The sequence below is a fragment of the Antedon mediterranea genome, chromosome 8, assembly GCF_964355755.1.
Source record: "Antedon mediterranea chromosome 8, ecAntMedi1.1, whole genome shotgun sequence".
Taxonomy (NCBI): Eukaryota; Metazoa; Echinodermata; class Crinoidea; order Comatulida; family Antedonidae; genus Antedon; species Antedon mediterranea.
This window is the reverse complement of record NC_092677.1, coordinates 14028582-14054149: the sequence shown is the minus strand read 5'-3', so window position 1 is coordinate 14054149 and position 25568 is coordinate 14028582. Positions and strand designations below refer to the sequence as shown.

At 35.2% G+C, this 25568-nt stretch overlaps 2 protein-coding genes and 1 pseudogene across 3 annotated transcripts in view; 2 read left to right on the top strand and 1 right to left on the bottom strand.

The window, feature by feature from the left end:
- Positions 1–25568, bottom strand: part of LOC140057831 (uncharacterized) — a 60711-nt gene that overhangs the window by 28640 nt on the left and 6503 nt on the right. The gene's annotated exons all lie outside the window — the stretch shown is intronic.
- LOC140056040 (uncharacterized protein KIAA0513-like) lies at positions 503–22271 on the top strand. Of its 2 annotated transcripts, none has more exons than XM_072101263.1 (9): positions 503–581; positions 3299–4055; positions 6980–7028; positions 7501–7619; positions 17470–17546; positions 18132–18201; positions 20528–20605; positions 21172–21347; positions 21804–22271. In XM_072101263.1, exons 2-9 carry the CDS (start codon positions 3334–3336, stop codon positions 21932–21934), a joined length of 1422 nt encoding a protein of 473 aa, XP_071957364.1. In that variant the 5' UTR covers positions 503–581; positions 3299–3333; the 3' UTR covers positions 21935–22271. The 2 variants fall into 2 exon arrangements, with proteins under 2 accessions (XP_071957364.1, XP_071957363.1); XM_072101262.1 differs by having other exon boundaries at positions 17440–17546.
- On the top strand, positions 23509–23625 carry LOC140057873 (5S ribosomal RNA; annotated as a pseudogene).

Here is a 25568-nt window from a genome sequence, read left to right as displayed (position 1 = left end):
TGATAGTGTATCTAATAGATGGTGTATGCCTAGGACTAGTTACCGTAGGCCTATCAAATTTGCCAGCCAAAAGTGTTTGCATTTGTCTAAAAAATATTGCACAGGTCTTTACATTGAACTAGTAAAAAATAAGATTTCTTATAATACATAATTGATTTGGGAATTTTGGTTGAATTCGCCAAACAAACAAAAACTCTTTAATGTAGACTGAGATTAAAAGTAATCATGTGCGCCTCTTGATATTCTACACAACAATAAATAATTTTTTAAATTAAAATAACACAAATTAATAATTATTATGCTATTTTACAAGCTTGCAAATTTGTAATCTTGAATTATTTGATGCTGATTATGTCGGGACAGTACGAAAAGTTGGAAGGATATATTGAAAAAAATAAAGTATTTGAATTTTCATTTATTGTACAGAGCGCCATCTATATAAATTCCCAAATTGTGATCAAGAGGTTGAGTTGAGACTTAAGAGTCGATGTTATTGCTAAGCACGACACGGGAGGATAACGGGTAATTTCTTTCCATTTTACCACTGGTTGAGGGTGGATTTAGTTGGTGATTCCAAAAAGGTTTGTAAATTCATTATTTAGCATTTAATATTAAAAGTTGTACTGATTTGGCCTATAGGCTATAACCTTATTTTAATGTGATCAGTAGTTTGATCGATGTGCCCTGCTGTAGGCTATTGATTGTGATGTTACGGTTGACTGATTTTGACAAATCCACTGATATTGTTCTACTAGATCAAATGATTATAAATTGTTATCATTCACAATTTAATAGTATTTTCTAAAACTGATAATGTTTTACTTCATTCACAATCAAATAATTAGAATGTTATAATGGTGGAAGAGTGACAAGTGTTAAATTTACATAATATCTCTATAATAAGTATAAATGACAAGGGTCCTGAATTTTGCATGCGGGTATTCATCCGGTATCGGCAACCAACAACGGAAATCTATGCACCAATTTGTGTTTTCGAACATGAAACCTAACTCTGAATATCCGATTTTGAAAAATCAGTGATGAATGAATAGAAAAAAATTGGTCATGCAAGCCAATGGAAATAAGATTTTAACTTTACAGATAATTATACGCATACACAATACAGTTTTACTGTAAGAACATGGGATTTGGTACAGTACAGGATGAATATCCACTTTGAACGCATCACATCATTTCAATAATTTTAGGTATTGAGGAGGCTCCCTATTTTAAAATCCTACGTCTGCCACTGTGTGAAGCAAATATCTAGGGTGGAGAAACTGGTAGGTCAAGAGAAGAAAACTTCAAAAACCGGACCAAAAAAATATTAGTAACTTTAAATTTGATAAGATTGATTGGTAACTGATTTATAACTGTGTGATTAAATTAACCCTAATTTCTTGTCAAAAGAAGAAAGAATGGTTAAAATCACCCAATGGATAGCATGTTACAGCGCCATTTAACTTATTATTGGTGTTCATTTTTTAGCTGAAAACGCAAATAAAGGTTATTTTGATTGACAACACATCCCATCCCTACTGTATGGTTATAAGTTTCTCATTAACCTTGATCTATTTATCCAAATTTGACTGATTCAGTGTTTTCTATTGACCTATATTTTTGTATCATATAAAATAATTCTTTGACATTGAAAACTGGTACTTTAGTAGGCCTACATTCACTGTTTTATAGTTCAATGAATATTGGAGACCAGGACCTAATTCTAAATCCCATGTCTAGGTCATCAAATACTATGGATTGTTTGTTTTTATAATAGTAGAATAGATTAAGAAATTAAAATCTAAGCAATTAACCGGTCAAGATCATCAAACACACACGGATAAATGACCAAAAACCAAACCTAAAAGGTAGCCAAAAGTCGTCGGCAAATAATATCCACAGTAGTAAACATAAAAAAAACCTCTTTATATTACAGTATAGTTTTTAGAGCATTTCAGGTCATTTTAATCTGTTTACAAACACACAAACTGCGTCAATTTGTTATATACATTTTACGGAAGTCGGTTATAATATTTTTTTCTTGGTATCTCCTTTATCAAAATGCAAATTAACATGATAAGCTGGCTTCTTTGAAATATTTTGTTTCACTATCTTCTCTGGCGGTTGCTACATGAGAGTATAAATCACCAGAAATATATTCGGGAGTATATTTTAACGCGCCTGTTGCTGGATGAAACGAACTGAGGGTGTAGTAACTTTTTCTCTCTCTTTCCCTCATCCCCCCACCCCCTCTCCTATCTCCTTTTTCCTCTATTTTTTTAAATAATAAAAGAATTTTAAGAAAAAACAAAAATTAATTGCAAACCACCTAAAGGTGTTATCTTTTTCATAACATCACGCTTTCTTGCATCCAACCCACTTTTAAAAAATAAATCAATACACCATTGGATGAGATGGTTCTGGTGAAAGGGCTACCAATAGACCTGACTTAATAATAAATATTTTAAATACATTATATTGCCTATCATTATTTTGTTATTTGCCAAGATAAAAATTATATTAACTTACTTATTAAATATGATAAAAAAATTATTTGATTCGTCCAATTTAAAGGTTGGATATTGTACAGAATGCGGTTTTTAATGTATAATATTATTTTGATTGCCAAAATTATTATATACTTTTCCTCCATATGGAATCTGGTGCCTCACTGTAATATTAGTATTGGTTATTATTTCTTGGAATCATGCCATAGAAGGGATCTTCTTTAAATATTGGAATTTTCAATATGATATCAAGGCTTTTATTATTAAATATCCCTGGATTTTGTCTACAGTAGTGTGATGTTCATTTGATAATGATTGACAAAACATAATGCAATAATACTTTTCCTTTAATCAAGCTATTAAATTAGCTTCAAGCATTTCAATGAGTTATTATGTAAACTACAATCAACTTTATTTTATTCAGATGGCAGTCATAATAAATGTAAACAATCTAATGAGTGTGTATGTCCCATAATTAGTATCAGTACTATACAGTGTAATCTCCTACTGGACTCATGGAAACTCTCCTAAAACTAGATTCCTTTTGAGGTCCAAGATCTGAAATCTGGAAAGGACTTTATAAATCTATTCTTGTTTAAATGATAAACCGAAACCAGCTGAAACTGGGTTTTAAATCAGGACGTAACTGGATAGGATTAGCTATATAATACAAAGTTAAAAAGGAAAACTACTAAATATAATTGAGTGTAGTGTACTCATGCTTGATAAAAGAATTGTTAACGTTGATAGCTTGTGATCCCTAGTAACAATGTCCCTATTTTTATCCATAGAGACTTTGGAAATCCCTGATGCTACTATATAAGTAATGATGTCATCCATGCATGACCCAATAGTAAGGAGAGGCTCCGACAACTCGCATATTGATAATGATGAATACACATCTGCTGGTACTTCAACAAGTTCACTTGACCACGGTGAATCAACCCAAAAGGAAGGATACATCAATGGTGTTATTCGTAAGCTGACAAGTACTTCGGAATCAAGTGCAACTAATGGGACAAGCTCGTGTGAGGACACCGACTCGGAACCGTCATCGGACGTAGATAATATGACATCTGGTGTTAGCGTGGCTGCACTGAGAGGTCATTTTGAATCAGTTACTTCATTGCTTAGCAATATCACTAAAGGAAAAACTAGCAAAGACCTTCATAATATCTGTGATGCGAATTCAAATTCAATTAATGTGAAAAGTAACGATAGCAAGACTACAAATGCCAACGAAATTAACGAACAATCTACGACTATGAAACCGGATGAGATTGAGAAAATTATAGTACATATTGAAGAAAAAGAAAAACTGAACTCCAAACCAATAAATGGCATAATTGAGTTGAATACCGAAAATTCAGCGGAAACAATGGAAAATATAGCAGATGATGCAACACAGGGACGGATGAGCGAGGACACGACAGGAGGAGAAACGACAGAGTACACAACGGAGGCAAGCAGTGACGACGAATTGGATGATTACGACCTAGAATGCAAAGTATTTATGAAAGATCTTGTGAGACGTATATTTCATGACAGGTTTGTACAACAATTTATATTTAAATAATTTGTGAGATACATCACATTAATAGGTATTTGTATTTTTCAATTTAATATTGTAAAATTAATTAATCATAGTGTATATAATGTCATGTTTGTGTATATACAAAATTGTCCTGTGAGACATAAATATTGTTTATTTATGATTTTGTACACATCTTTATCTATGAAATCTGTGCTTAATATGATTAAATATTGCCAAGTATTACAGTATTTGGAATGATTATTACTGTAAATTGATGTTATAAAATTGCTATTCTGGGTATACGATTTTTTTTCCTAATACTGAACACATCTATTCTTAGTATACACATTAACAACTATACAATGGAAAACTAAGTACTGACAGTAAACACATATTTTGGAACAATTCAGCCTACATATAAAGGAGAGTCAGTCCATACCTGGTCCATGAAACATCACAGGCTGGTACCTTTTTTAAAAACAGAATATTGTGTTCACAATTTTTTTTAACCAAAAAAAAAAAGATGATAAATCAACAACAAAACAAACATAACTCAGTACACTCTACACAATCTGTTTAACTTTAATATTTTCAGATATGGAACTTCTAAAATTCTATCATGAATTTCTATTGTTTATTAAAAAAATAAACAAACAAGTAAATTTGTAATAATCACATGCCTGCTATTAAATGAAATACAACTTGTTTAACCAGCATATTGCGTGTATGTCACATGTTTATACTGTGTACTGTATTTCGAATAAATATTTATGTTGGTACCTAGGTTAAACTATACTTAATAATGCTTACTTGTACATAGTATACTGTACAGCATTGCAAACGGTCTTGATCAATCAATAAAACATGTTTCCTGTATATGATTGGATACTGTGAAGCACACACAGTAAAACCATACCATAGAGGCTTCCAATTTTTCTACCTCTATTTTTTTTAATAAAATTCATAATTAAAAACTTGTGTATCTCATAGAAGTGTGGAATTCCTTAGAGAGATTAACACTGTCTTTCAAAAGATCTTACTTTATTGTCTCCATCCATGCACAAGGCTAATACAAATATTCTATAGAATTGCAATTTCCTAATAATATTCAGTTCTTTGAACCAATGTACTGTACTACAGAGATACACAATTCAATATCTGATCAGATCTGATTGGATTAAACAGTGGTTTTCACATTTTCTTCAATAAATTGAATAAAATTGCATGATTTATTGATGTCATTATCAGAGTGTTACTGATATTATTTGTCAAAGCTGTGTCTGACAGTTCATTTTGCCTACCAATTTAAAACAACTATCATAGGTGACTCACTTTTTATTATATATAAATTATTCACTAGAAAGTAATCAGTGATTACAGTACAGTATATAATAATTGTGGGTTGTAGTAGTTAATGAGATGCAAACCAGAATAGCTCAGACATGTCATGTGACATTTATGTGTGTTTAATGCTCCATGTTTGTTTCCATGGTATTTTCAATGGCTCCGTAAATGCTCTTTAATTTTGAAAGATAACCAATTCAGAATGTATTATTTTCAAGGGATATCAAATGCATAATAAAAGACAATGCTTTTTAGAAATATTTGAGATATGAATATTAAATTTTGTATGATGTTTACTGCAAGCATTAGAACCCTATTAAGGGACACTTTGTCCCATAGGGGTTGTCGCAAGTTTTACTGTGTAGGCCTGCAGATACAATCTTTCTGAAATGTAAAAATGGAGGTGATAAAGTTATATTCACTCATTAAAATATAGGCCTGATAGATAATGTCATTAAAGAAGAGACTACATGTCTTTGCATTTTATTGAATATCTGCGTAGGTGTACTATCAAGTTAATAGATATATATTGTTGAACAAACACAAATTTGTCATTAAATATAAGTGTCTAGATATCTGAAATTGATAACAGATCATGTAATACATTACCATACCATACCATACCATACCATCCTACATATTGCTTTGCCTTTTTTTTTCATCAAATTTCAAACAATCTTTAGTTACAATCTTTATAACTTGTGTTGCTTTGTAGTCTAATTGATGGACTATTTTGATATGAAGCTAAAATATTTTCAGTAAAACTGATATTAGAATTTGTGGAAGGTATTTTTACGGAGGATACTATCACAGTATGTAACTGTTTTGATACAGTGCAGTATGTAAATTATATTTGTTAAATTTCGAACCTTTTGTGCGGAATCATTCATCCTGCATACATACAATCAAATATCCATGTCCACATGCAAATTTCAAATACTTTACGGCAAATCAGTTTGATCTTAATGACCAAAAATAATAGCTTGTAATGCTTAGAGCTGTTTATTTATTATTATTATTATTATTATTATTATTAAACAAGACGGAATTTGGTAAGGAACTAGGGGCCTTCCTTCCCGGGGAATACTCTGAACACACTGCCTTGACATTCCAAAAAAATGTCTATAAATGTAAGGATAATATATTTGGAGCCTTAGAGTATATATAAATAATAAATGTTTATGAGTGGAATTATTGGAGAGAATATTTTCATAAGTTGAATTGAATAGACCAAAAAGGTACATTTTCCAATGAATGAATTATCTCCATTCCATGAATATAATACATTCATTTGCAAATAATGGACGCCACAATGTAGGACGCCACGCCTACTGTACATAACCAACTAGTGAAATTCAATTCAATTAAACTTTATTTCAGACAAACTGTTGATAATGAAACATACATACAATAAAAAAAGAGAAACAAATACAAAGAATTCTAGGTTGTAATAATGTTTCTAGATTTTTTTAAAATAAAAGGTGGTATCAGGGTCATTTAGACACTTATCAATGAAAGGATCATAATATCAGACTCAACCTACAGTTTGAGTCCACTTAAACTAATTGTATCCTGTTAAACTTTATCTTTACAGTGGGTCAATAACACAGGTAGATAATCAACAGTTTGATCTATATTGTCGGGTAAGTGATTTTTTTTATTATTCAGAAAAATCAAGAAAAAATTATGTGTATCATTGAATTTGAATCCATTTAAAATTGAAAATATCTCTAATATTACATCATATTAAGAATTAAAATTTAAAAAAAAAATAAAATTCAATTTTTGATGAAAAATGTGTACAGTATACAGTATATATCGCTTGATGACACATTTTGTTATCACTTCTTTTTCTTGGAGTAAATCTTGTTCCCAGTTTTTGCTCTTCCAACAACATTGGTGATGGGTTTATTCAATCCTGAATGTTAAACTTTGCCTCTCCCTCATATTTACCCCATTACTTCATGTCCATTGGATCCAATGGAGAGCACAGCCGCAAACCCTCACCCTTTTATAATCTTGAAATGTTTTTTATCCTATAATAATTAAATTTGTACCAGATTTACACATAATTTATTCAGTTCAAAACTGTCTTCACTACAATTTATTTTTCAGACGGCAGAAGGAAGGAAATGGTTTTCAAGATTAGTGGATGGTAAACGCATCTACAACAAATGTGTACCAGAGCAGACGTTCTACAGACTTGTACAATTCTTTGCTGTCTGCTTATTTGAGTAAGTCTTTTGTGTTTTCTTCCTTTTTGGTTGGGGTGGGAGGAAGGGGAAGATATTCATGCAGACGATTTCCTTTTGTATATGGGTCATTTGCTCTCTATAACTTATCAGGATACTTTCATTTGCTCCAACCAGTTTGATTTGTATTGATGTTATTTTTACTTCTGGGTGTGCACTATTTACTCACTGGCTTGACTTAAAAGTTCTTGTTACTTTTGACAGCAATCCTGTGTGCCACCAGTATGACTGGCATTGCTCTCTTCCTTTTACCTCTAATTGCCATTGCATAATACCATTTCAAAAGAGTTTTCTTGTTGTTCCTGTTTCCCCCTTTATCATAATATGTTTTATATACTCCTTCTGACTGGTATGGATCTCTCTTCCTACCCTCTAGCTGCCCTCGTATCTCCTATGTAATGTAATATCTGTAACTGTCTCCATTATTGAATTTTTACTTTTAATTCTGCCAAACATTCTTACAGGAAGCAGTTAAAAAAATTGCGCTACAATCTATCCCAAATTGATGGTTGCGAAATGTTTAAAATGATTTCAACTTGTATAGTTATTTTCAGTTAAAAATAAGTTTAAAGCCTTTACTGTTGTATTATACTGTAAAATGTAAATATTGTTTCACAACTCTATGCTTCAACAGAAAAACTGTAGCTCTATGGCCTGTTTATTTGTATTACGGTCAATGCTGAATATGAGTACTGTACTATGACACCCCTTTGACTTTTATAGACTTTTGTGTGCGTGTGTGTAATAACAAGTAGTCTTACAGTGATTAAAGGCGTATTGTGTAAAAATTGTCTGATTGATCCCAGCAAGTGTGTAAAGGATTACATACTTTAAATTTCATGCAGAACTTGATTGTGTAATCAACACAAAAGAGTAATAGAGGAACTTATGTGTTCAGATTAACGTACGCTTGGCATATACTGTAGGGTTCATTGCGTTCAATCACCTGAGCAACCACCTTCTCCCTGCTTGTAGCTACACAGGGTGTACTAACGGCGTGTGCTTCTGCTAGGAAAAAAAACATATCTCAACTACTATTGAGTTACTGATGCATACATTTCAATCTTTTTTAAATAACACCTATCATGCATATGAAATACAATCTAATACAGTACAATTAAATTGTGAAGATATCAAAGAGAAATATGTATTATGTTACCATGTGAAATTAAAGTTTAGTAAAATCATATTTTAGAATATAAACAATCTGCTATTACCTCTATCAGCCATGTTTTTCTCCGATTTTTGTTTGTTTGTCTGTCAGAAAACTTCATTAAATTTTGAAAGCAATCCAGACCAGTATCCCAATTCAGGCCCACTTTTTATTCTTTAATAATATACAGTAAGGCTCTATGTCAAAACTAAAGGACAGACCTTTACCAAATTTAAACCGCAGATGGATATATGATCATGAAGGACTCCATTACATTAATCTATCCGGACCAGTATCCCAATTCTAGACTACTCTTTGTTATTTTAAATAATACAGTAATATAAGGCCATGAGACATCAAAACTACAAAATGAGTCTTTACCAAATTAAAACCACAAATAATGGTCACAGGAGACTTCATTATATTCAATTCTCTTAAGCCACCTCTGGTAGTATCTTTGCACTAATTTGTTGCCTTGTTCAGACTGAAAAATGTGATAGCTCCATTTGAAAAAAACGCTACTTTTCTTAAAAAGCCACAATTCTGAACAAACACTTAACTGCCAATAGCAGGACGTTAGACGGTTGTTGTAATTAAATATTATAAATTGAATGTCAATAAAGAGCTAGTTTATATCCTTGAAATTAACAATTCATTATGTACAATTAATGAACAACATTATCAAGGAAATTACTTTTATTGCCATGACAAATAATATTGAGTCATAAATGCTGTCATCCACAGACATAGAAACTAAATAGTAGAGTCTTGAAACAAAAACATGGAATGAAAGAAATTACTTTTGTTTTCTACTGATCAATTGGCAAGGAAATAAAAATGTTACAACACATAACCAAGCATTTCACAAAATTATAAACTAAAGTTTCAAAACAAATTAAAAATAATACATCATGCTGTATATTATAGCAGGCTTGGATGTTTATTTACTGTATTTCATTGCTTGTGTTTGGTTTTGTATTTGAAAATGCTTAATGGAATTTGAAATTATACAAACCAGCAATGGTGTTGGTAGTCTATGAGTTCTGATTACCTTGACAAACCGACAATAGCCTTAGACCCCATTTACACTTACGATTTAGGCCGGCCCTGGGTCGGCCCTGGGTCGGCAATTGATAAGTGTAAATACTCCAAAAAGTTAGGCCGGCCCTGGGCCGGACGCAGATCTGGGCCACCTCTCCAGGTAGGTTCAGGAGCGGCTTTTACGTTTGGGCCGGCTTACGCAGTGAACCGTGAACAACGTTTGACCTTTTTATGAGGTTGTTGTTATGACTATCTGACATTCTCAGTACATACCTTCCTCCTTTTCGGGCTACAATTTGTTTTCTTCATCATTTATATAGTTAAATTTATTTTCAGACATCATCTTTCAATAAAGTATTCCTCCGCTTGTTTCGCATATATATAAAATACAGCCATATTATATATAAAACAGTGGTGTTCATTTTGTTTTTAATGGGACAAAAAAACAACAATACAGTATAAATATAAAACGGTCGGTTTGCGCGGAGAGTTGAATTGACGATTGAGAGAGAAAAATGTAAACAAACTGTACTTCGTATAGCATGCAATGGTACTTCCAATAACATTATTTACGACCAGTAATCTGCGTCGCTAGTGTAAACGCTCTGGGGCCGGCCTAAAAGGTAAATATTTGCAACCGCCCCAGGACCGGCCCTGGACCCAAACGTAAGTGTAAATGGGGTCTTAGTCTCCTCAAAGAGCAAGATATCCTCCAAAGTATAGATAATTGCCATTAAACATAAATGGTACAGTACACAAACCATGCCATCTTGGTAAGCTTCACATAGAATAAGGCTACTGTTGGGTTATACAGGTAAAGCTAGGCATAAAATAGATTATAATTATTGAAAATTGTATCATTTTATTTATTTTGTTTATACTAAACACCTCCCTGCTATAAACAATATTTACATACGTGAGAAGTGACATGTAGAAATTGTAGATCCTGTTGCATATTGCTAGATATTGTCAAGGTCATTGACCTGAGATATAACATTAGGAGATAAAATGCTTATAGCTTGTGGTGTGTTGATGGCAGGTGGCTAATAATGGCATTGAACATATGGTGCAATATGAGTGTCAAATTGTTAATAATATTGCAAATATGGTAGTTATCAAGTTCACTGTAGATTTGAAATTGAAGAATTAAACAGTTCCGCTGTGTGCTGGCAGAACAGAACATTTTCTGTATGGATGCTTGTTTTGCTAGAAGTTAATTTGTGAAACACCAAATAAACCTTCCCAGCGCCAACTTGGTAATAATATAGACAATACTCACACAGATAATACAACTGAATAACCGATACTTGAGGTATAACAATAATGTAACTTTATTAACAAAGCAAACAGTAAACATTCGTATGTAAAACAACCACACGAGGGGGCTCATATGGAGCGCCGTACGTGACATAACAGCCAAACTGGCGTGACTACCTTTTTTTTTTTTTTTCCTTTTCTCAAAAAAAAACAAAGTCAACAACAAAAACGGCAAATCGGGACAAACTGTGAATCATATACAAAAAATTGAAAAACGAGCTGTCATCGGGTAGACTGCCCTCCAGCTTGGGGATTATTCTGCCCCACAATACTTATCAGGAATCACTTGTCAAGTACAAAATCGTTAAGATGAGTGGGTAAGCGATGACTGCGAGTAGATCGTCTGGGTTCTATCACTGGTGGTGGAATAACGACTTTATGAAGGTCGGTGAGAGGGCGGACATCATCAGAAGCAGCAGGAGTTAAGAACTCTGAGTCGGTACCAGCAGGCAATGGATCAACCTGGTAAGCGTGATCGGCTGGGGTTGACAGCTCAATAGGTATTTCTGTACGCGGTGGCTCAGGAATTTGATAATCATCATCGCTGTTCGAGTCCTCTTGGTAATAATGTTGCGATCGAGGAGATGGTGACGAGGGAACCTTGTAGCATTCCGTACGCTTGACTTTGTACGCCGTACTACGTAACTGAGAACCGATAAATTTGCGGATATTGCACCAAGTGTTATCAACCGACGTTACGAGATAGCGATGACGGGCCTTTGACTTGTTGCGATCGGCTAAGACGTACACAAGATCACCAACATCAATATCGGAGCTTGCTGGAAAACGGCCCGTTGGAGCCTTTGATCTTTCACTATGTGCATGATTGGCTAAACGACGTTTGTGCTGTGAGATAATTAATTGACTGTCAGACAGAGGAATTTGGTCGTTAGTAAACTGGTCGCGTTGTGTCCACATCTCCCTAGAAGAGAGACCACATGAGCGTAGTCGAGAGTTTAAGCAAGCCATAGTAATTTTGAGCATAGTTGGGGTGACTAATCCACCAGTGGGTTCTTGTGTAAGAAGTTCGTCTTCTACTTCACGTACGGCCTTTTCGGCGATTGGATTCTTATTTGGGTTTTTGGTTCTTCCTAGCTCAATCATTATTCTGTGGTGCGCTAACAACTTATCGCTGACCAACGAAGCAAATCCAGGAGCAGGGTCGGTGCGAATTACAGCGTGTGGGCCGTCAAGAGGCCTGAGCTCAATACAAAGGCGGATTAAACCGTCTCGTAGACTGTCGTGACGTTCGCTGTCGATAATGCACGCGACTGTAAATGATGTTACACACTCTCGCATCACTAGAATAAGTTGTCGTTCACGCTTAATTACATCAGCAGCGAAGGTGGTACCAACTGCATCGGGTGGGTCTCCGGTGGACTGCGGGATAACGGTATGTGGAATAGAGCGAAGGGCAGCGCAGTGGTGACATCTTGCTGAGATACGCTCCACAGAGGCATCCATGTCGAGAGCGAAGAAATATCTACGAACGATCGTTTTAAGCTGATGGCACGAAGGGTGGTCAAAACGCAGATGAAGTGCTGTGAGAAGGCCCCCGAGGACATCACGAGGAACAACAATACATTCGCGTACGGGTGCGAGTGGCTCATCCCTACGAACGACCAAAAGACCATCCTTGGCTATGGTAGAAAATCGTAGAAGGCGCTTGACATCTTTAATGTTTGTGATTTTTTTGTGGGGGCGAGTACCCTGAGAAAGGTGAGCGTGAGTGCGTCGTAGGACCGGACATTCAGACTGGATGGCCAGCCAGGCAGGACGACTAGTGAAAGGTAGCTTTGTGGAGCCAGATATAACGTCTTTAATGTTCACTTGGAAAACAACAGAGTCTTCGGTTTGTTGGACAAAAGAGCAGATTTGGCAAGAAGGAGCGTCACAAGGTTGTGCGTTCCTGCTCCCGAAGTCGGACGGCATATTTGCGGAACCTGCGAGGTGGTGAACAGATGCGTGATAGCGGCTAACAGTGGATAAGAAGGTTGAAACCCGAGGACTCACAGAGAATTCACCTCTGCACAACTTTTCGTAGGCTTGGACACATGGCTTACTGTCTGTCAAAATGTGTGCCTGATGTGCGGATTGTATGATAAATGGACTAAAGTGTTTTGTGGATGCGGCAATTGAAAGAGCTTCGACTTCACATGGTAACCAGGTCATTTGTCGTCCGCGTAGTTTAGCGCTATAAAAACCAGCGAGTAATGGTTTGCTGTCACGGGAGACATACAAGGTGGAAGCTATGCCATATTTCTTGACGGCGCCATCAGTTACAATCCACAATTGGTCACTTGCTCGTGGGATGGCAATCGTGTGTGGTGAGTTGAGGATAGATTGCGCACTTGCGAAACTAGCGAGCAATTCGTCAGACCAGTCTATCTTCTCTTGGGATTGTCGTCCAGCGACAGCAGCTTCAAGAGGTGACAAAATAGGTGCACATCGCGGGAGAACGCGAGATAGCATCTTAAATGCGCCAATGAACGATCGTAATCCGGTCACGGTGACTGGTCTCGGGCAGCTAGATAATGTTGAGATGCGATGAGAGCTAGCTCGGAGTGTCCCTTGGCTCCATATCCACCCAAGAATGTTAGTAGTCTTAGGACAGATAACGGTTTTGGTAGCGGATAAATGTAGTCCTGAGTTGGATAGTGCATGAAGGATTCTTCTCCATACGTTCAAGACCTCTTCAACTGTATTACCGCCGCAGTAAAGATCATCAGCGAGTTTTGTAGCTGAACCTTCTTCTAAAAAATCACCCACTACTCTGCTTAGAAGTTCTTCCAATGCGGTTTCTGACCCCGGCATGCCCATTGCGCAACGGGTATATACCCTGACACCGTGAAATGGAGTGACGATTCCGCAATATTTCATAGACGGTTTTGAAAGTGGAATTTGGTAGAAAGCGTTGGTAAGATCCGTTGTTATAATGTATTTCCACTGTCCGATTTTAAGAAGAGTGGAGTCGACGTCAGGCATGAGTGACGGTTGTGGTTTGCTGTACCTGCCGACATCGGCAAAGGATGTCACTAATCTGGAACCGCCGTTGGGTTTCTTCACGAGGAATGACGGATTGAGATATTCTACAGCAACTCCAACATCTTCTGGACGGGCAAAAACTCCAAGTGTTTCGAGTTCGTCGAACTTGTGTTGTAGTTCGAGGAGCTTGTCTCTTGCATACTGAGGAAGGCGACCTTTGCGTTGTGGGGGTTGGACTGGTCCCATATTTACGGTGGCAACAAACGGGCCTACAGCACCATTATAACCTTTAAAGGAAGGGTTGAAAATGTCATCATACTCCTTGTGGAGGCTAGTAAATTGTTCGAGTATGTTGCGAGGTAGAATGCTATCCGGATCCAGCTTAATGCTATCAGAGAAGCAAGTGTGAACTGTTGTAGTGCTAAGCTTTGGTGGTTTAATCGGGGATGATGAAGTGTCAGGTAGGTTAGGTGTAAACACAGGGCTAGCTTGGCAAAACTGTTCATTGCGTGAAAGCACTTTGGGTTCGTCTGACAGGTTAGGAATGCGAATTCGTCCGGCAACGCACGATATGATACGTGGTTCAGGCCAAACATGAGATGGCAAAGATGTTTTCGAGATTGGTGCATCAACGCGAGGTTCAATAGCAACAGTGTCTATGTCGGTGAGGTCATTTGGGAGTGAAAGTTCAATGTAACTACCTGGCCATATCACAGTGCGTGTTGAGGGAGCACGGAGAACATGAGCGCGTCTGATCGAGTGGCATTCGGACAAAGTGGTAGGCAAGGAGCCATAGATGTATGTTGTGCCATCGGCCATAACTACTTGACGCTTAGCGGGGCGGATAGAAATATCATTCTGTTCCATAAACGGTGTACCAGCGAGTAGCTCAACGTCGAGGTCCTTAACGACGAGGCCATTGAAAGTCAAGTCTTTATTGTCACGTGTAAAGGTGACGTTTGTCTCGCCCATAACCTGTAACTGCGAAGATCCATCGGCTTGGTGTGCTGATTGACTACTGGGCTTAATCTGAACGCCAAGTAAACGTGCAGTTGATTCACGGATCATGTTGCCAGTAGCACCGCTGTCTATAGTAATATGTACGGTATTATAGCCGTGAAAGGCTTCGAGATATGGCGACTGACGTACCTGTATTCGAAGAGCTGAGGATGAACCAGATGGTGGGTCGTTGGGATCCTCGACACGGGTGGAATCCTGTTCATAGCAGTAACTGTCGTCATCGTCGAAGATGTTTGCGGCCCGGGCACGTGCCATGTAGCGGCGGTCGCGTTCCGGAAGGAACTTGCACTCACTGAGAAAGTGGCGGTCTGGTCGTCCACCTTGTTTACAAAATGGGCAGCATTTATTTGGTTTGTTATTGTATGTCTGAGTATTGAATGTCTTAGGTGGGTAGCGGGAACGCGGTGGTTGAGAAGGAAGAGAAGCTGGTCTTTGAAACGGTAAAATCGCTGAACGCATGACTCTTGTGTCATCGGAAGTTTTGATTTCTTCTAATAGGGAAGTCATAGCTTGTGAAATTTCAGGCTTGATGGACGCCAGTGTACGTGAGCGAAGCTCTGTGCCATACCTCTGTTTGACGAGTTGGGGAAGTGAAGGGTGAACTAAGCGTAGCCATGTCAGTGTGAGTAGGTTTTCAAGTGAAGGGGTGAGTTCTTCGTCTTCCGTAATAGGTTGATTGTGGTGAGTTATAACACTGTCTGCTTGAAGAAGATTGTCATCAATGAAAGCTAGCAAACGTTGGTATAGATCCTCTGGGCGTTCATCTGGGCCCAGACTAATGTTAGCAAACTCTAAGAAATGAGCCCCACTAGATTGGAACCCGTAATGTAATCGTATGCATTGCCAGATGCAAGGTAGTGATGTGGATGATTTTACGATAGTGTTTCTTGAGATTACAGGGCAATAGTTAGCAATTTGACCTAACATTAGTTCCAACATGGTTACTTTCTGTTGTGCAGATAAAGCATTAGCTACGTTGTCTTCAAAACCATTGTCATCAGTGAACCCTCGGAGTGGGGAAGCTCTGGTTTTCTTGCCCCACGAGAAACCTTCCACCAGGAAATTGGCGAATTTAGTGTCTAATGTTAACGTGTACATGAGGTTTTGACGCCAATTCTCAAATGTGTTTATTGTTTCGTTTTTACCTAAGCACCATTGCTTGGGGCACGATTGGATGCAGCCATTGTTGTGGTGTTTATACAAAGTGTACTGAATGAAACGTTATTCCTCTATTGACGAACGGAGAATTACAGCGACTGCAGTATGCGCCGGTCAGTTGCTCGCCTGTGGATGTGCGATAACGGCAGTATAAGTACTATAGTTATAGGGCTAGGCCTAGGTCTGCCTCCTGTGTAGACGGTAAGTCGATATTCTTGTGGGCAGTAAAATGTGTTGCGTAGGATTTTCGTCTCCCGACGCTGCCACCACGCCAACTTGGTAATAATATAGACAATACTCACACAGATAATACAACTGAATAACCGATACTTGAGGTATAACAATAATGTAACTTTATTAACAAAGCAAACAGTAAACATTCGTATGTAAAACAACCACACGAGGGGGCTCATATGGAGCGCCGTACGTGACATAACAGCCAAACTGGCGCAGATTACCACAGGCATATTCAATGCAAGTCTCCACTAAAGAAAGAAAAAATGTGTATTACTATTAGCATCATTACAGTAGCATCAAACTGAAATCATATATGTGCCACCCCCAATTGGTCAAAACAAATTTTAATGCAAAAGACAAGACTTCAAATTAAGCTCAGGACTTTATTTAATCAGTTTTAGCCCCTATCACCAGTCTCCACCTTATACCGTGCCTTATTTCAAAATAATGTATCTGCCACTGACAATTGAACAAGTGTAGATGGTGTTTGAAGTATAAACATTGTAAGGCAACAATTCTAATTACAGCATGAACTTGTGCAAACCCTGTCTGCTGGAAGTAGTGGTATTTTTTAACTGTTTTGAAAAAAAAATCTACTTTGAACTGCATATTTATATTTCAGATTACCTTACGGCTAGGCCTACACCTGACTCTTGATTATGAGTTACTTAAACGTACATATAATATATCTTAAATTCACTCCATAAATAGCTCAGTATTTACATGCTTCAAAAGGAGTAGTGTGTCCTCTATAAACATAATGTGATTTGTTTAGAATATTATTGACCTTTTGTTCATTTTTATGATAAGTACCAGGGTATGTATAAATACACAACTAACAAATACTACTTTAGCAAGTAATTGTTTATGCTGAGATAATTTATTATGTAGTTTGTTTTTTTGTGAACTAATTCTTTTCAGGTGTAAAGAATCTGATGATTTCTCTCCAGCCAAGCACCTCATGAATATGTGCTTCACTTTCTATCATGAACAAGAAGGTACTGTAATAATAGGCTGAATTACACAAACCAGTAGTGGTGTTAGTAGTCTATGAGTGCTAGCTTACCTGTATAAACCGACAATAACCCATGCTCTCCAGAGGGAGGGCTTTAGAATAATAATCATTTATTTCATATCCAGGATTTGGCTTTATAAGCTTAATACTAATACCTATTATGATGTGCCAATGAGAATGGTTGTTAAAAAGCACAGTTGCAAACCTCCTTTTTATAATTTCTTACTGAATATGAAGCTATTTTAATAGTTTAAAACAAATCATGAGGCCCCAAAATTTGAAATCTATTTTTCATTTTAGAAGGTGTTGGGTTGGTTCATTTTTGTTACTGCGAGTGTCCAAATTGATAAACTCATGTTTGAGTCCGTTCATAGATTCCACCCACCCATTTCTCACAAAATAATAAAATAAGCAGTTGATTCAGTTTGTGTGTGTGTGTTTAAAAAAAATTTCTTTTATATATTAATTTGAAACATAGGGAATTGCATCCATTCCTTATTACTTTAAATGATAATCAATCAATCGTTCAATTTATATAGCCATTTATTTATTATTTTTCTGTTTCCAGGTATTCCATGCAATGATGATACCACCCACCAAAGCTACCTATATACACATCTGAATAATCAAAAAATATGGTAAGTGTTTTACTATAAACTTTGAGTAATAATGTACTGTATATCAATTCAACGAAATCCACTGGGCTTCTTTTCAAGTTAGTAGTATGGGCTTCTTTTCGAATGAAGACATATCACGCTTGTATTATACGTCATGGTGAGGATGTCGGAACTTTTCCACATGAGGCTGTGGTTGCATACTAGTATATTATGGTAAAGGGGGTTCTCTATAGGAAGTTTTTATTTTTCGTATCTAAGTCCTCCCTCTGAAGAGCACAGGCTATTGTCGGTTTATCCAGGTATGCTAGGCACGAAATAGACAATTAGGTCCTACAAAACTTTCTGTATCAAAAAATGCATACTTATTTGTTAATTTGAATTTTGCAACAACATATCCTGTAATATACAGTATTGCAAATGTTGTGCTTGATACCTACAAGGATAAAGGTTAAGATTTTACAGCATATTCTTGACCACAAGATTTTAGGGGAAGTTCCAAAAGTTAAACACTCAGATGGAATTATAACCAGTAAAAGTCAAATAGAAACCCAGCTGTACACTTTCATTTTGTTTAAAGAAAATTTAATAAAGTTACAGTATTATTTTAATCACATTAACAATTACATAATTGCTCTGTTTTAAAACTGTATTTCAATACTATGGTTTATAACGATATGAAAGGAAAAGTGTCAGAATAACAATTTACCTATTCTGATTAACACAAAGATTAAATTGAGTGTATTACAAGAGGCATCATCATTGGGGACTCTCTTGAGTATTAATTTAAAAGTTTATTAGGTCAGTTTGTTAATTGTGTAATTAATTTTGTTGACAAATAGCTAATTTGGTCATTCAATTTCTTACCTATTGACTTTTATCTATAAAGGGGATCAGAGTTTTCTTTCACTTTAAATACTAATCTAAAATGCAGAAAATAAACAATACTTCTTTTTCAGATTCTGTTTCAAATGAGAAAAGTGGGGTAGGGAAAGTTAGGATATAAGGTATAGCTAGTAATTTCAAAGATTAAAAATGTCTAGCATTTATGTGCTTTTAAAATGTAGGAAAATGGCCCCAAAATGCTTACAAGAAACTATTGTAACAATAGAATTGAACATAGGCCCAAAATATTGCGTGACAGTTGTAGTGAGTTGTATCTAAGTATTTCCTCTGTTTTTGTCAAACTTATTGGTTTTAATTAAAACCTAATTTTCAATTTCACCAAATTGTTCCTAATATATAATGTCCTCTAATTGAATGCATATTGTATTAGGTAATCATAATTTAATTCCAATTCTAAAATGAACAAAATTTCCCATGTAACATCACTCTGAAAGTAGTTAAATAAAATCATTGGGAAACTTACATCAACTATTAATAAATGTTGTAGTAAAATTATTTTGTATAATAATAAATGACAAGGAATTCCTCAGACATTTCACAATGACAACAGAACCCTTGAGGTGATATAATATAATCAATCGTGTTTCCTTTAATTTATATGTTGTTAACCAATTATTCATAGTCTAGAATAATTTAATAATATGTATTGTAATAGTTCATTGTTGTATATGTTTAAGCGAAAAAAAACAAAAAACTTTAATAATAATAAATCATTACAATACGACAAATGTTATTGCAAGCAATCATTACAGTATGAAAAATTATTGTTGCGGACTCTCCAGAAGGTGCAAAATTGGGCAGCTCGCTTGGTGATGTGTGCCAAGAAGTATGATCACGTCACACCATTGTTCAAAGAGTTAAATTGGCTACCCATGGAGTCACGTGTTAAATTTAAGATCCTGCTGCGGGTGTTCCGATGCCTAAATAGTTGCGCTCCAAAATATCTCTCAGAATTGTTGACAGTCAAGAAGGGAAAGCGAGAACTAAGATCTAGTCATCAGGTGCTACTGGACATTCCAAGGAGCAAACATAGTTGGGGAGATCGGACTTTCAGTGTTGCTGGACCTAGGCTCTGGAACCACCTACCCTTGAACATTAAACACACATCATTATTGAGTCACTTTAAGTCACTACTCAAAACTCACCTTTTCTGATTTTTTACAGCGCCATGAGCAATGAATGTTGGAATGGCGCTATATAAATCGAACGATTGATTGATTGATTAGCAGTCACAATTATATCTTGCTCATAGACAGGATTGACAGATATACATTGAATATACGTACAGCATTTATTCAATTACAATTTAATATTAGAGTACTTTATTGTGACCTTTGTTTTATGCTAATTATTATTTATTACTGTGACCTTTGTTTATATATTTATTATTTATGATTATTGTATTCTTCTTATTTTAATTTAAATCCTTTGTTTTGTTGTTTAGGAGGGATCAGCGTTTTTGGACAGCTGCCTTTATGGATTCAGTTCACTCAGAAAAAAAGAAAAGGATGCCTACTGGAAGGTGAGGATAAAACGCTAGACCTGTTTTTTCGCCCCGAGTTATTTCCCTTTTGCAAAAAAGCACCATTTCCTGAGAAATACGCCAGAAAACTAAATCTACATGCCTAGTGTACATTGGATTTAACACTCTATTCTTAGAATGCTTCCCCTTTACCACACATTAAATATTGCTGCCTACCATACTATGCAGCAGGTAGTGTAAAACCAGGAAGTTTTAACATTTTCAATGTAAAGTATTCCACATTTATATGCAGTATGCAAACAAATCCATGGCTTTGGATAAAGAATAACAAACCATATACTGTTTTTATTGTTTCGGTTTCATTTACACAACAAAGCAGGCTTTATACATGAACAAATATTGTTTTAAAAATGGTTTAAATGGAGGAACACTATTAACATATCAATAGTCTGCCAAAACTAAATATCAAGAAGAACATTCCCCCTGGATCTTCGCCCCTGTTTGTTTAATAAACATGAATTGAAAGCATGAATTGAATTATTTGCTGATAAAAAAAAAGCTTTAAGTGAAAAGTTTTACTAACAGCATTTTTTATGTTTTTAAAGAGAAAATTGGGGGAAACAAACTCAAGAAGAACGGGAGAACACAGAGTTACTTCACGAAAACATTACATTTGGTCAACTGGCAGCGTTTGTACATAACATGATGCACCTTGGCCTACCACGTAGCATGTGTGAAGAATTTGTGGATAAGCAAAGTGTTATTGGAAGCCTTAATGACTGTGAGTTCTGTTTGTTAGCAATTAGTAGGCAAATAGCCGAGACATTGCTGCATTGCCCAAAGTTCCCTGGGAAAATTAAATATTTAGAACACATAAGACAATGATATAAAATTAAATTCGGGGGTGCTCAGCTCAGCATCTATGCAAACTGACAATGTACATTGTGTGTTTTTTTAATAACTAAATTTGGAAAATATGTTGGTAATTTATTTTTTTGCCTTTAGTAAACCGCAGAGGCTTATAGTAAAGCATAATTGGTAAATTTTGTTCACTATTGTGATGTTTTTATCATATGCTGTATTCAAATCAATCTGGAGAAAATGCACCATTAGTGTGAAGCAAGAGATCACTTGGACTATTAAATCTTAATTAATCTTAAATAAGTTGCATCATTGAAAGAGGGAGAGGCAGTTTTCTAAATTCTAAATATCCATTACTGTACATTTTATTTTTCAGTTCAAATTAATATGATAATTGGCAACATAAATGAACATTACAAGGTGGAGAAGGTTATAGAAGAAAAACCAGTGACAAGTCTGCAAAAAAGTATCAATAAAATAAAGCGCAAAATACCAGGGGTATCATGATGAAATATGTCCAGTATGCTGCAGTATGTTGTATCAACTGAAATTATTAATTAGCAATGTTTTGCATACTCAAAGACACAGGTGGTTTTGTTATAGCAATCCAATGCTTTAAATACTCTAAACTCATACTCAAATACACAGGTAAAATTAATTATAAAAATCAAAAGTATGTTTTTCAAATGCAAAGACACAGGGTGTTATTATTAATGGCAATCCAATACTTTGCATATTCTAAGGCCCAGGTGTTATTAGTAGCAATCCAACGTTTTGCATACTCAAATACACAGGTGAAATTATTAATATCAACTCAAAGACACAGGTGCTATTCTTCAGTATTTTTTTTGGAGGGGGGGGGGGGGGGTTGGTATTATTCTTTTTGTTTATTGCTCTCAACAAGCATAGATATATTATAGTGAACATCTCTAATGCTATGCTACAAGGCACACCTTAGGAATAAAGGAGCCATCTCAACATGTATAGGTTTATTTAGTATAAATGTATTTCATTAATTACTCATATGTCAGCTAAACTGTGATAAATAGTTGCAGTAATAATCCTCACTCTAAATGATGCATCTTCCTTTAATGGATATTCTAGTTACTTTGGTGCTAATTAATTGGCCCTCAGCCAGTAAATTATATATTGATGGCCTACAGTACATCTTATTGCAACGTACATCACAGCCTGAATCCCATGCTAATCTAATCAAGATAAACAACTCAACTATTAAATACCAAATAATATCATATTTGCATTCCTTTAAGATTAATACAATATCATGAGGGTAAAGTTGCATTATGAAATTTGAAATTATTTTTGTAAAGACATATTTTCATAAAGAGGATAACATTTTTATGATATGATTGAAAAAAGGGGTTGGGAGATATATATTTTCTTCATGTACAATAATAACAATTTTTTAAACATATTATACAATATTTTTGCATGACATGACTACTGAAAATATATTTTATGATATTATATAGTTATATTGCATTGCTATTAAAGTGTTTAAAAGGTATATGTAATAATCACTAGTGCGTTACCTAAAAAATAAGACTTAGAATTGGACATTTAAATTTAACCTAGATATGAATATATATTTATACATTTGTGTCAGGTGACGTACTGACATTGGTGAGTTCAACCTGGGGTATAAACCCTACCCAAACATGAAGTAAATTTTTTTTTTTCTTATTTGATTCTTACATGATATTTCCTATTACTAATGCTAGTCCTTGGATAAAAACAAACCAGGACCATCTATCTATTTTTAAGGGGTGGGTACCAGAGTTACAATAAGACTATTGGATATACAGTAATACAGAACTTTTATTGACCTTTAGAAATCGGCATTTTATAAGTTACAATTTCAGAATAAAAAAACCTCTTGAATTCAATACCATATAATGATTATAATATTGGATTATCTAAATTAATAAAAAAAAGTCAGATAGAAAAATATAATGATAATCTCTAGATATAATAATACAAATGTGTTTTTTTTTTCTTTTTGTTTATGGGTCTTGCGTGACAATTTCTTACAAGATCCTCTATTAATGGTATTTTTGTATTGTCGCAGCTTTACCACGTTGAAACACCGGTTCTCGTCAGATCACCGAAGTTAAGCAACGTTGGGCCTGGTTAGAGCTTGGATGGGAGACCATCTGGGAATAGCGGGTGCTGTATACGGAGCTGGGGTCCCGTTAGGCATAGGCATTTGAAATCAGTACTGCTGACTCTTATGGCAGCCCCTGCATCTAGTATCTGCCTCAGACCTCTGGTCAAGGTGGGCACTGGACGAGAGAAGCCCTTGATCAATGTCAGGACCAATCAAGGTGCTTTAAACAGTCCTGGCTTTGTTTGTATCAAACCTGTTAGTGGCGGTAATTATCGCTGTTGGTTTCGATTGAATAAAATAAAAAAAAAAATTTAAAAAAAATTACCACTCTTTTAATGTATTGCTTTACCATTGATAAAAACTAATAAATGTTAAATGTGTGTGCTAAATGCTAAGGACCAAATCGTTACATTTTTCAGTAGCAGTCAATCTTCTTGTATTGTTCCCAAATAACCCTTTGTCTAACTTCTCCATATCGTAGGTACTGTATGGTTTATATAAATAGAGAGTGTAGGATCTGTTTGGGATGCTACCTATCCGTATTTTTGTTAATATAAAATTGTGATATATTATATTTGTATTATAATCATATATGTTTTTCTGTAGTCATCACAAAGGCTTCAAGGATCATGCGAAAATCTAGAATTCTGATAATAAAGTTTATAAACCAGTATATTTATTAGTTTGCTCATGTACTGTAAATATAAAAATGTTTGTGCAATATGTACATTGTATTTATCTAAACTGCATCTTCATATTATACCCAACTAATTTACTATTTACAGATATGTATAACGCTTCATGTTTTTGTGTTATTTATGTTCAATGCAATTATTGTTTAAAATGTATTATTTCTTTTCAAATGTATTAACATATATTAATGCCTTAGTATACAACTAGGAAATGTTACCTATACTCAACAAAAGAATGTTATGAAATTTCTGTTAAACTTAACATTATTCAAGTCTATCAGACTCTGCTATTATAACCACTTGCCTATTATTAAAATGTTTAAAAATGTATAAATGAAATTTGTTTTCTTTTTTCTTTTTAAATTCTTTCTTTCAAAGGGAGCCAAAAAAAAATAGCTTTCACTAATCGAGGTTCGACTCCTTTCACAAAAATTAATTAATTAATAAATTAGTCAAAATGCAAATTAGTCAATGCACAACCAGCATGTAAGTCATGAATGAAATGAAAAGATTATGTTCATTACAAAATTTGTGTGAGACATGCAAGAGTTTAGTTCCCTTTTCGTTGGGATAGGGCCACGCTTGCTGTTCTGTAACAAAGCGATTGCTTTTACTGTATAAAACGACAGAGGCTAAAATGGTGATTTCAAAAGACACACTGACCAGATGTGTACATTAAACCTCTAGTTTTAATTTTTATTCCAGAAGATTTTTTTTACCTCCAGAACAAGGAGTGCCTTTTCAATATGCCTGATTCATTACTGTGGTTTGCACTTCCCTCGTTTTAACCGCTCGGTGACAATTTATCAAGTGCAGTAAAGCAGTGGGCTGACCATCACTTGGATGTTAATGATGATAAACAATAGTCAAGTTACAATTATGCCAACAGTTAACATAAAATTACGTTAGTCGGTGATACAGCAGTCGCGCCATTAACGTGCCAACATAGAGTGGGACAATATTCTTTTCATGTTTTTAAATTAGTGGTGTATAAATTGAGAAAGAAAAGATGATTTTTTAGTTTTTAGTAAACTGTATGGTTGGTGTGACCAAGTGACATCACCACACCATTAAAATATCTATTAAATGAGATTTAGACCTACATTTGATATTTGAAACACAGGAAGGCATTTTAGAACAAAGTCAAAACGATAGGTTTAAAATAAGCAAGTTCATCCCTCTGTGACGTACCGTACTACATCCAAGTTATAATGATTATAACTTTGATGTTTATGATAGGCTACTCAATTATGTTTTAAAAAAATACTATCAAATAATATGCTGGTACTGGAATAAAATACAGGCAAAGAAAACACCATCA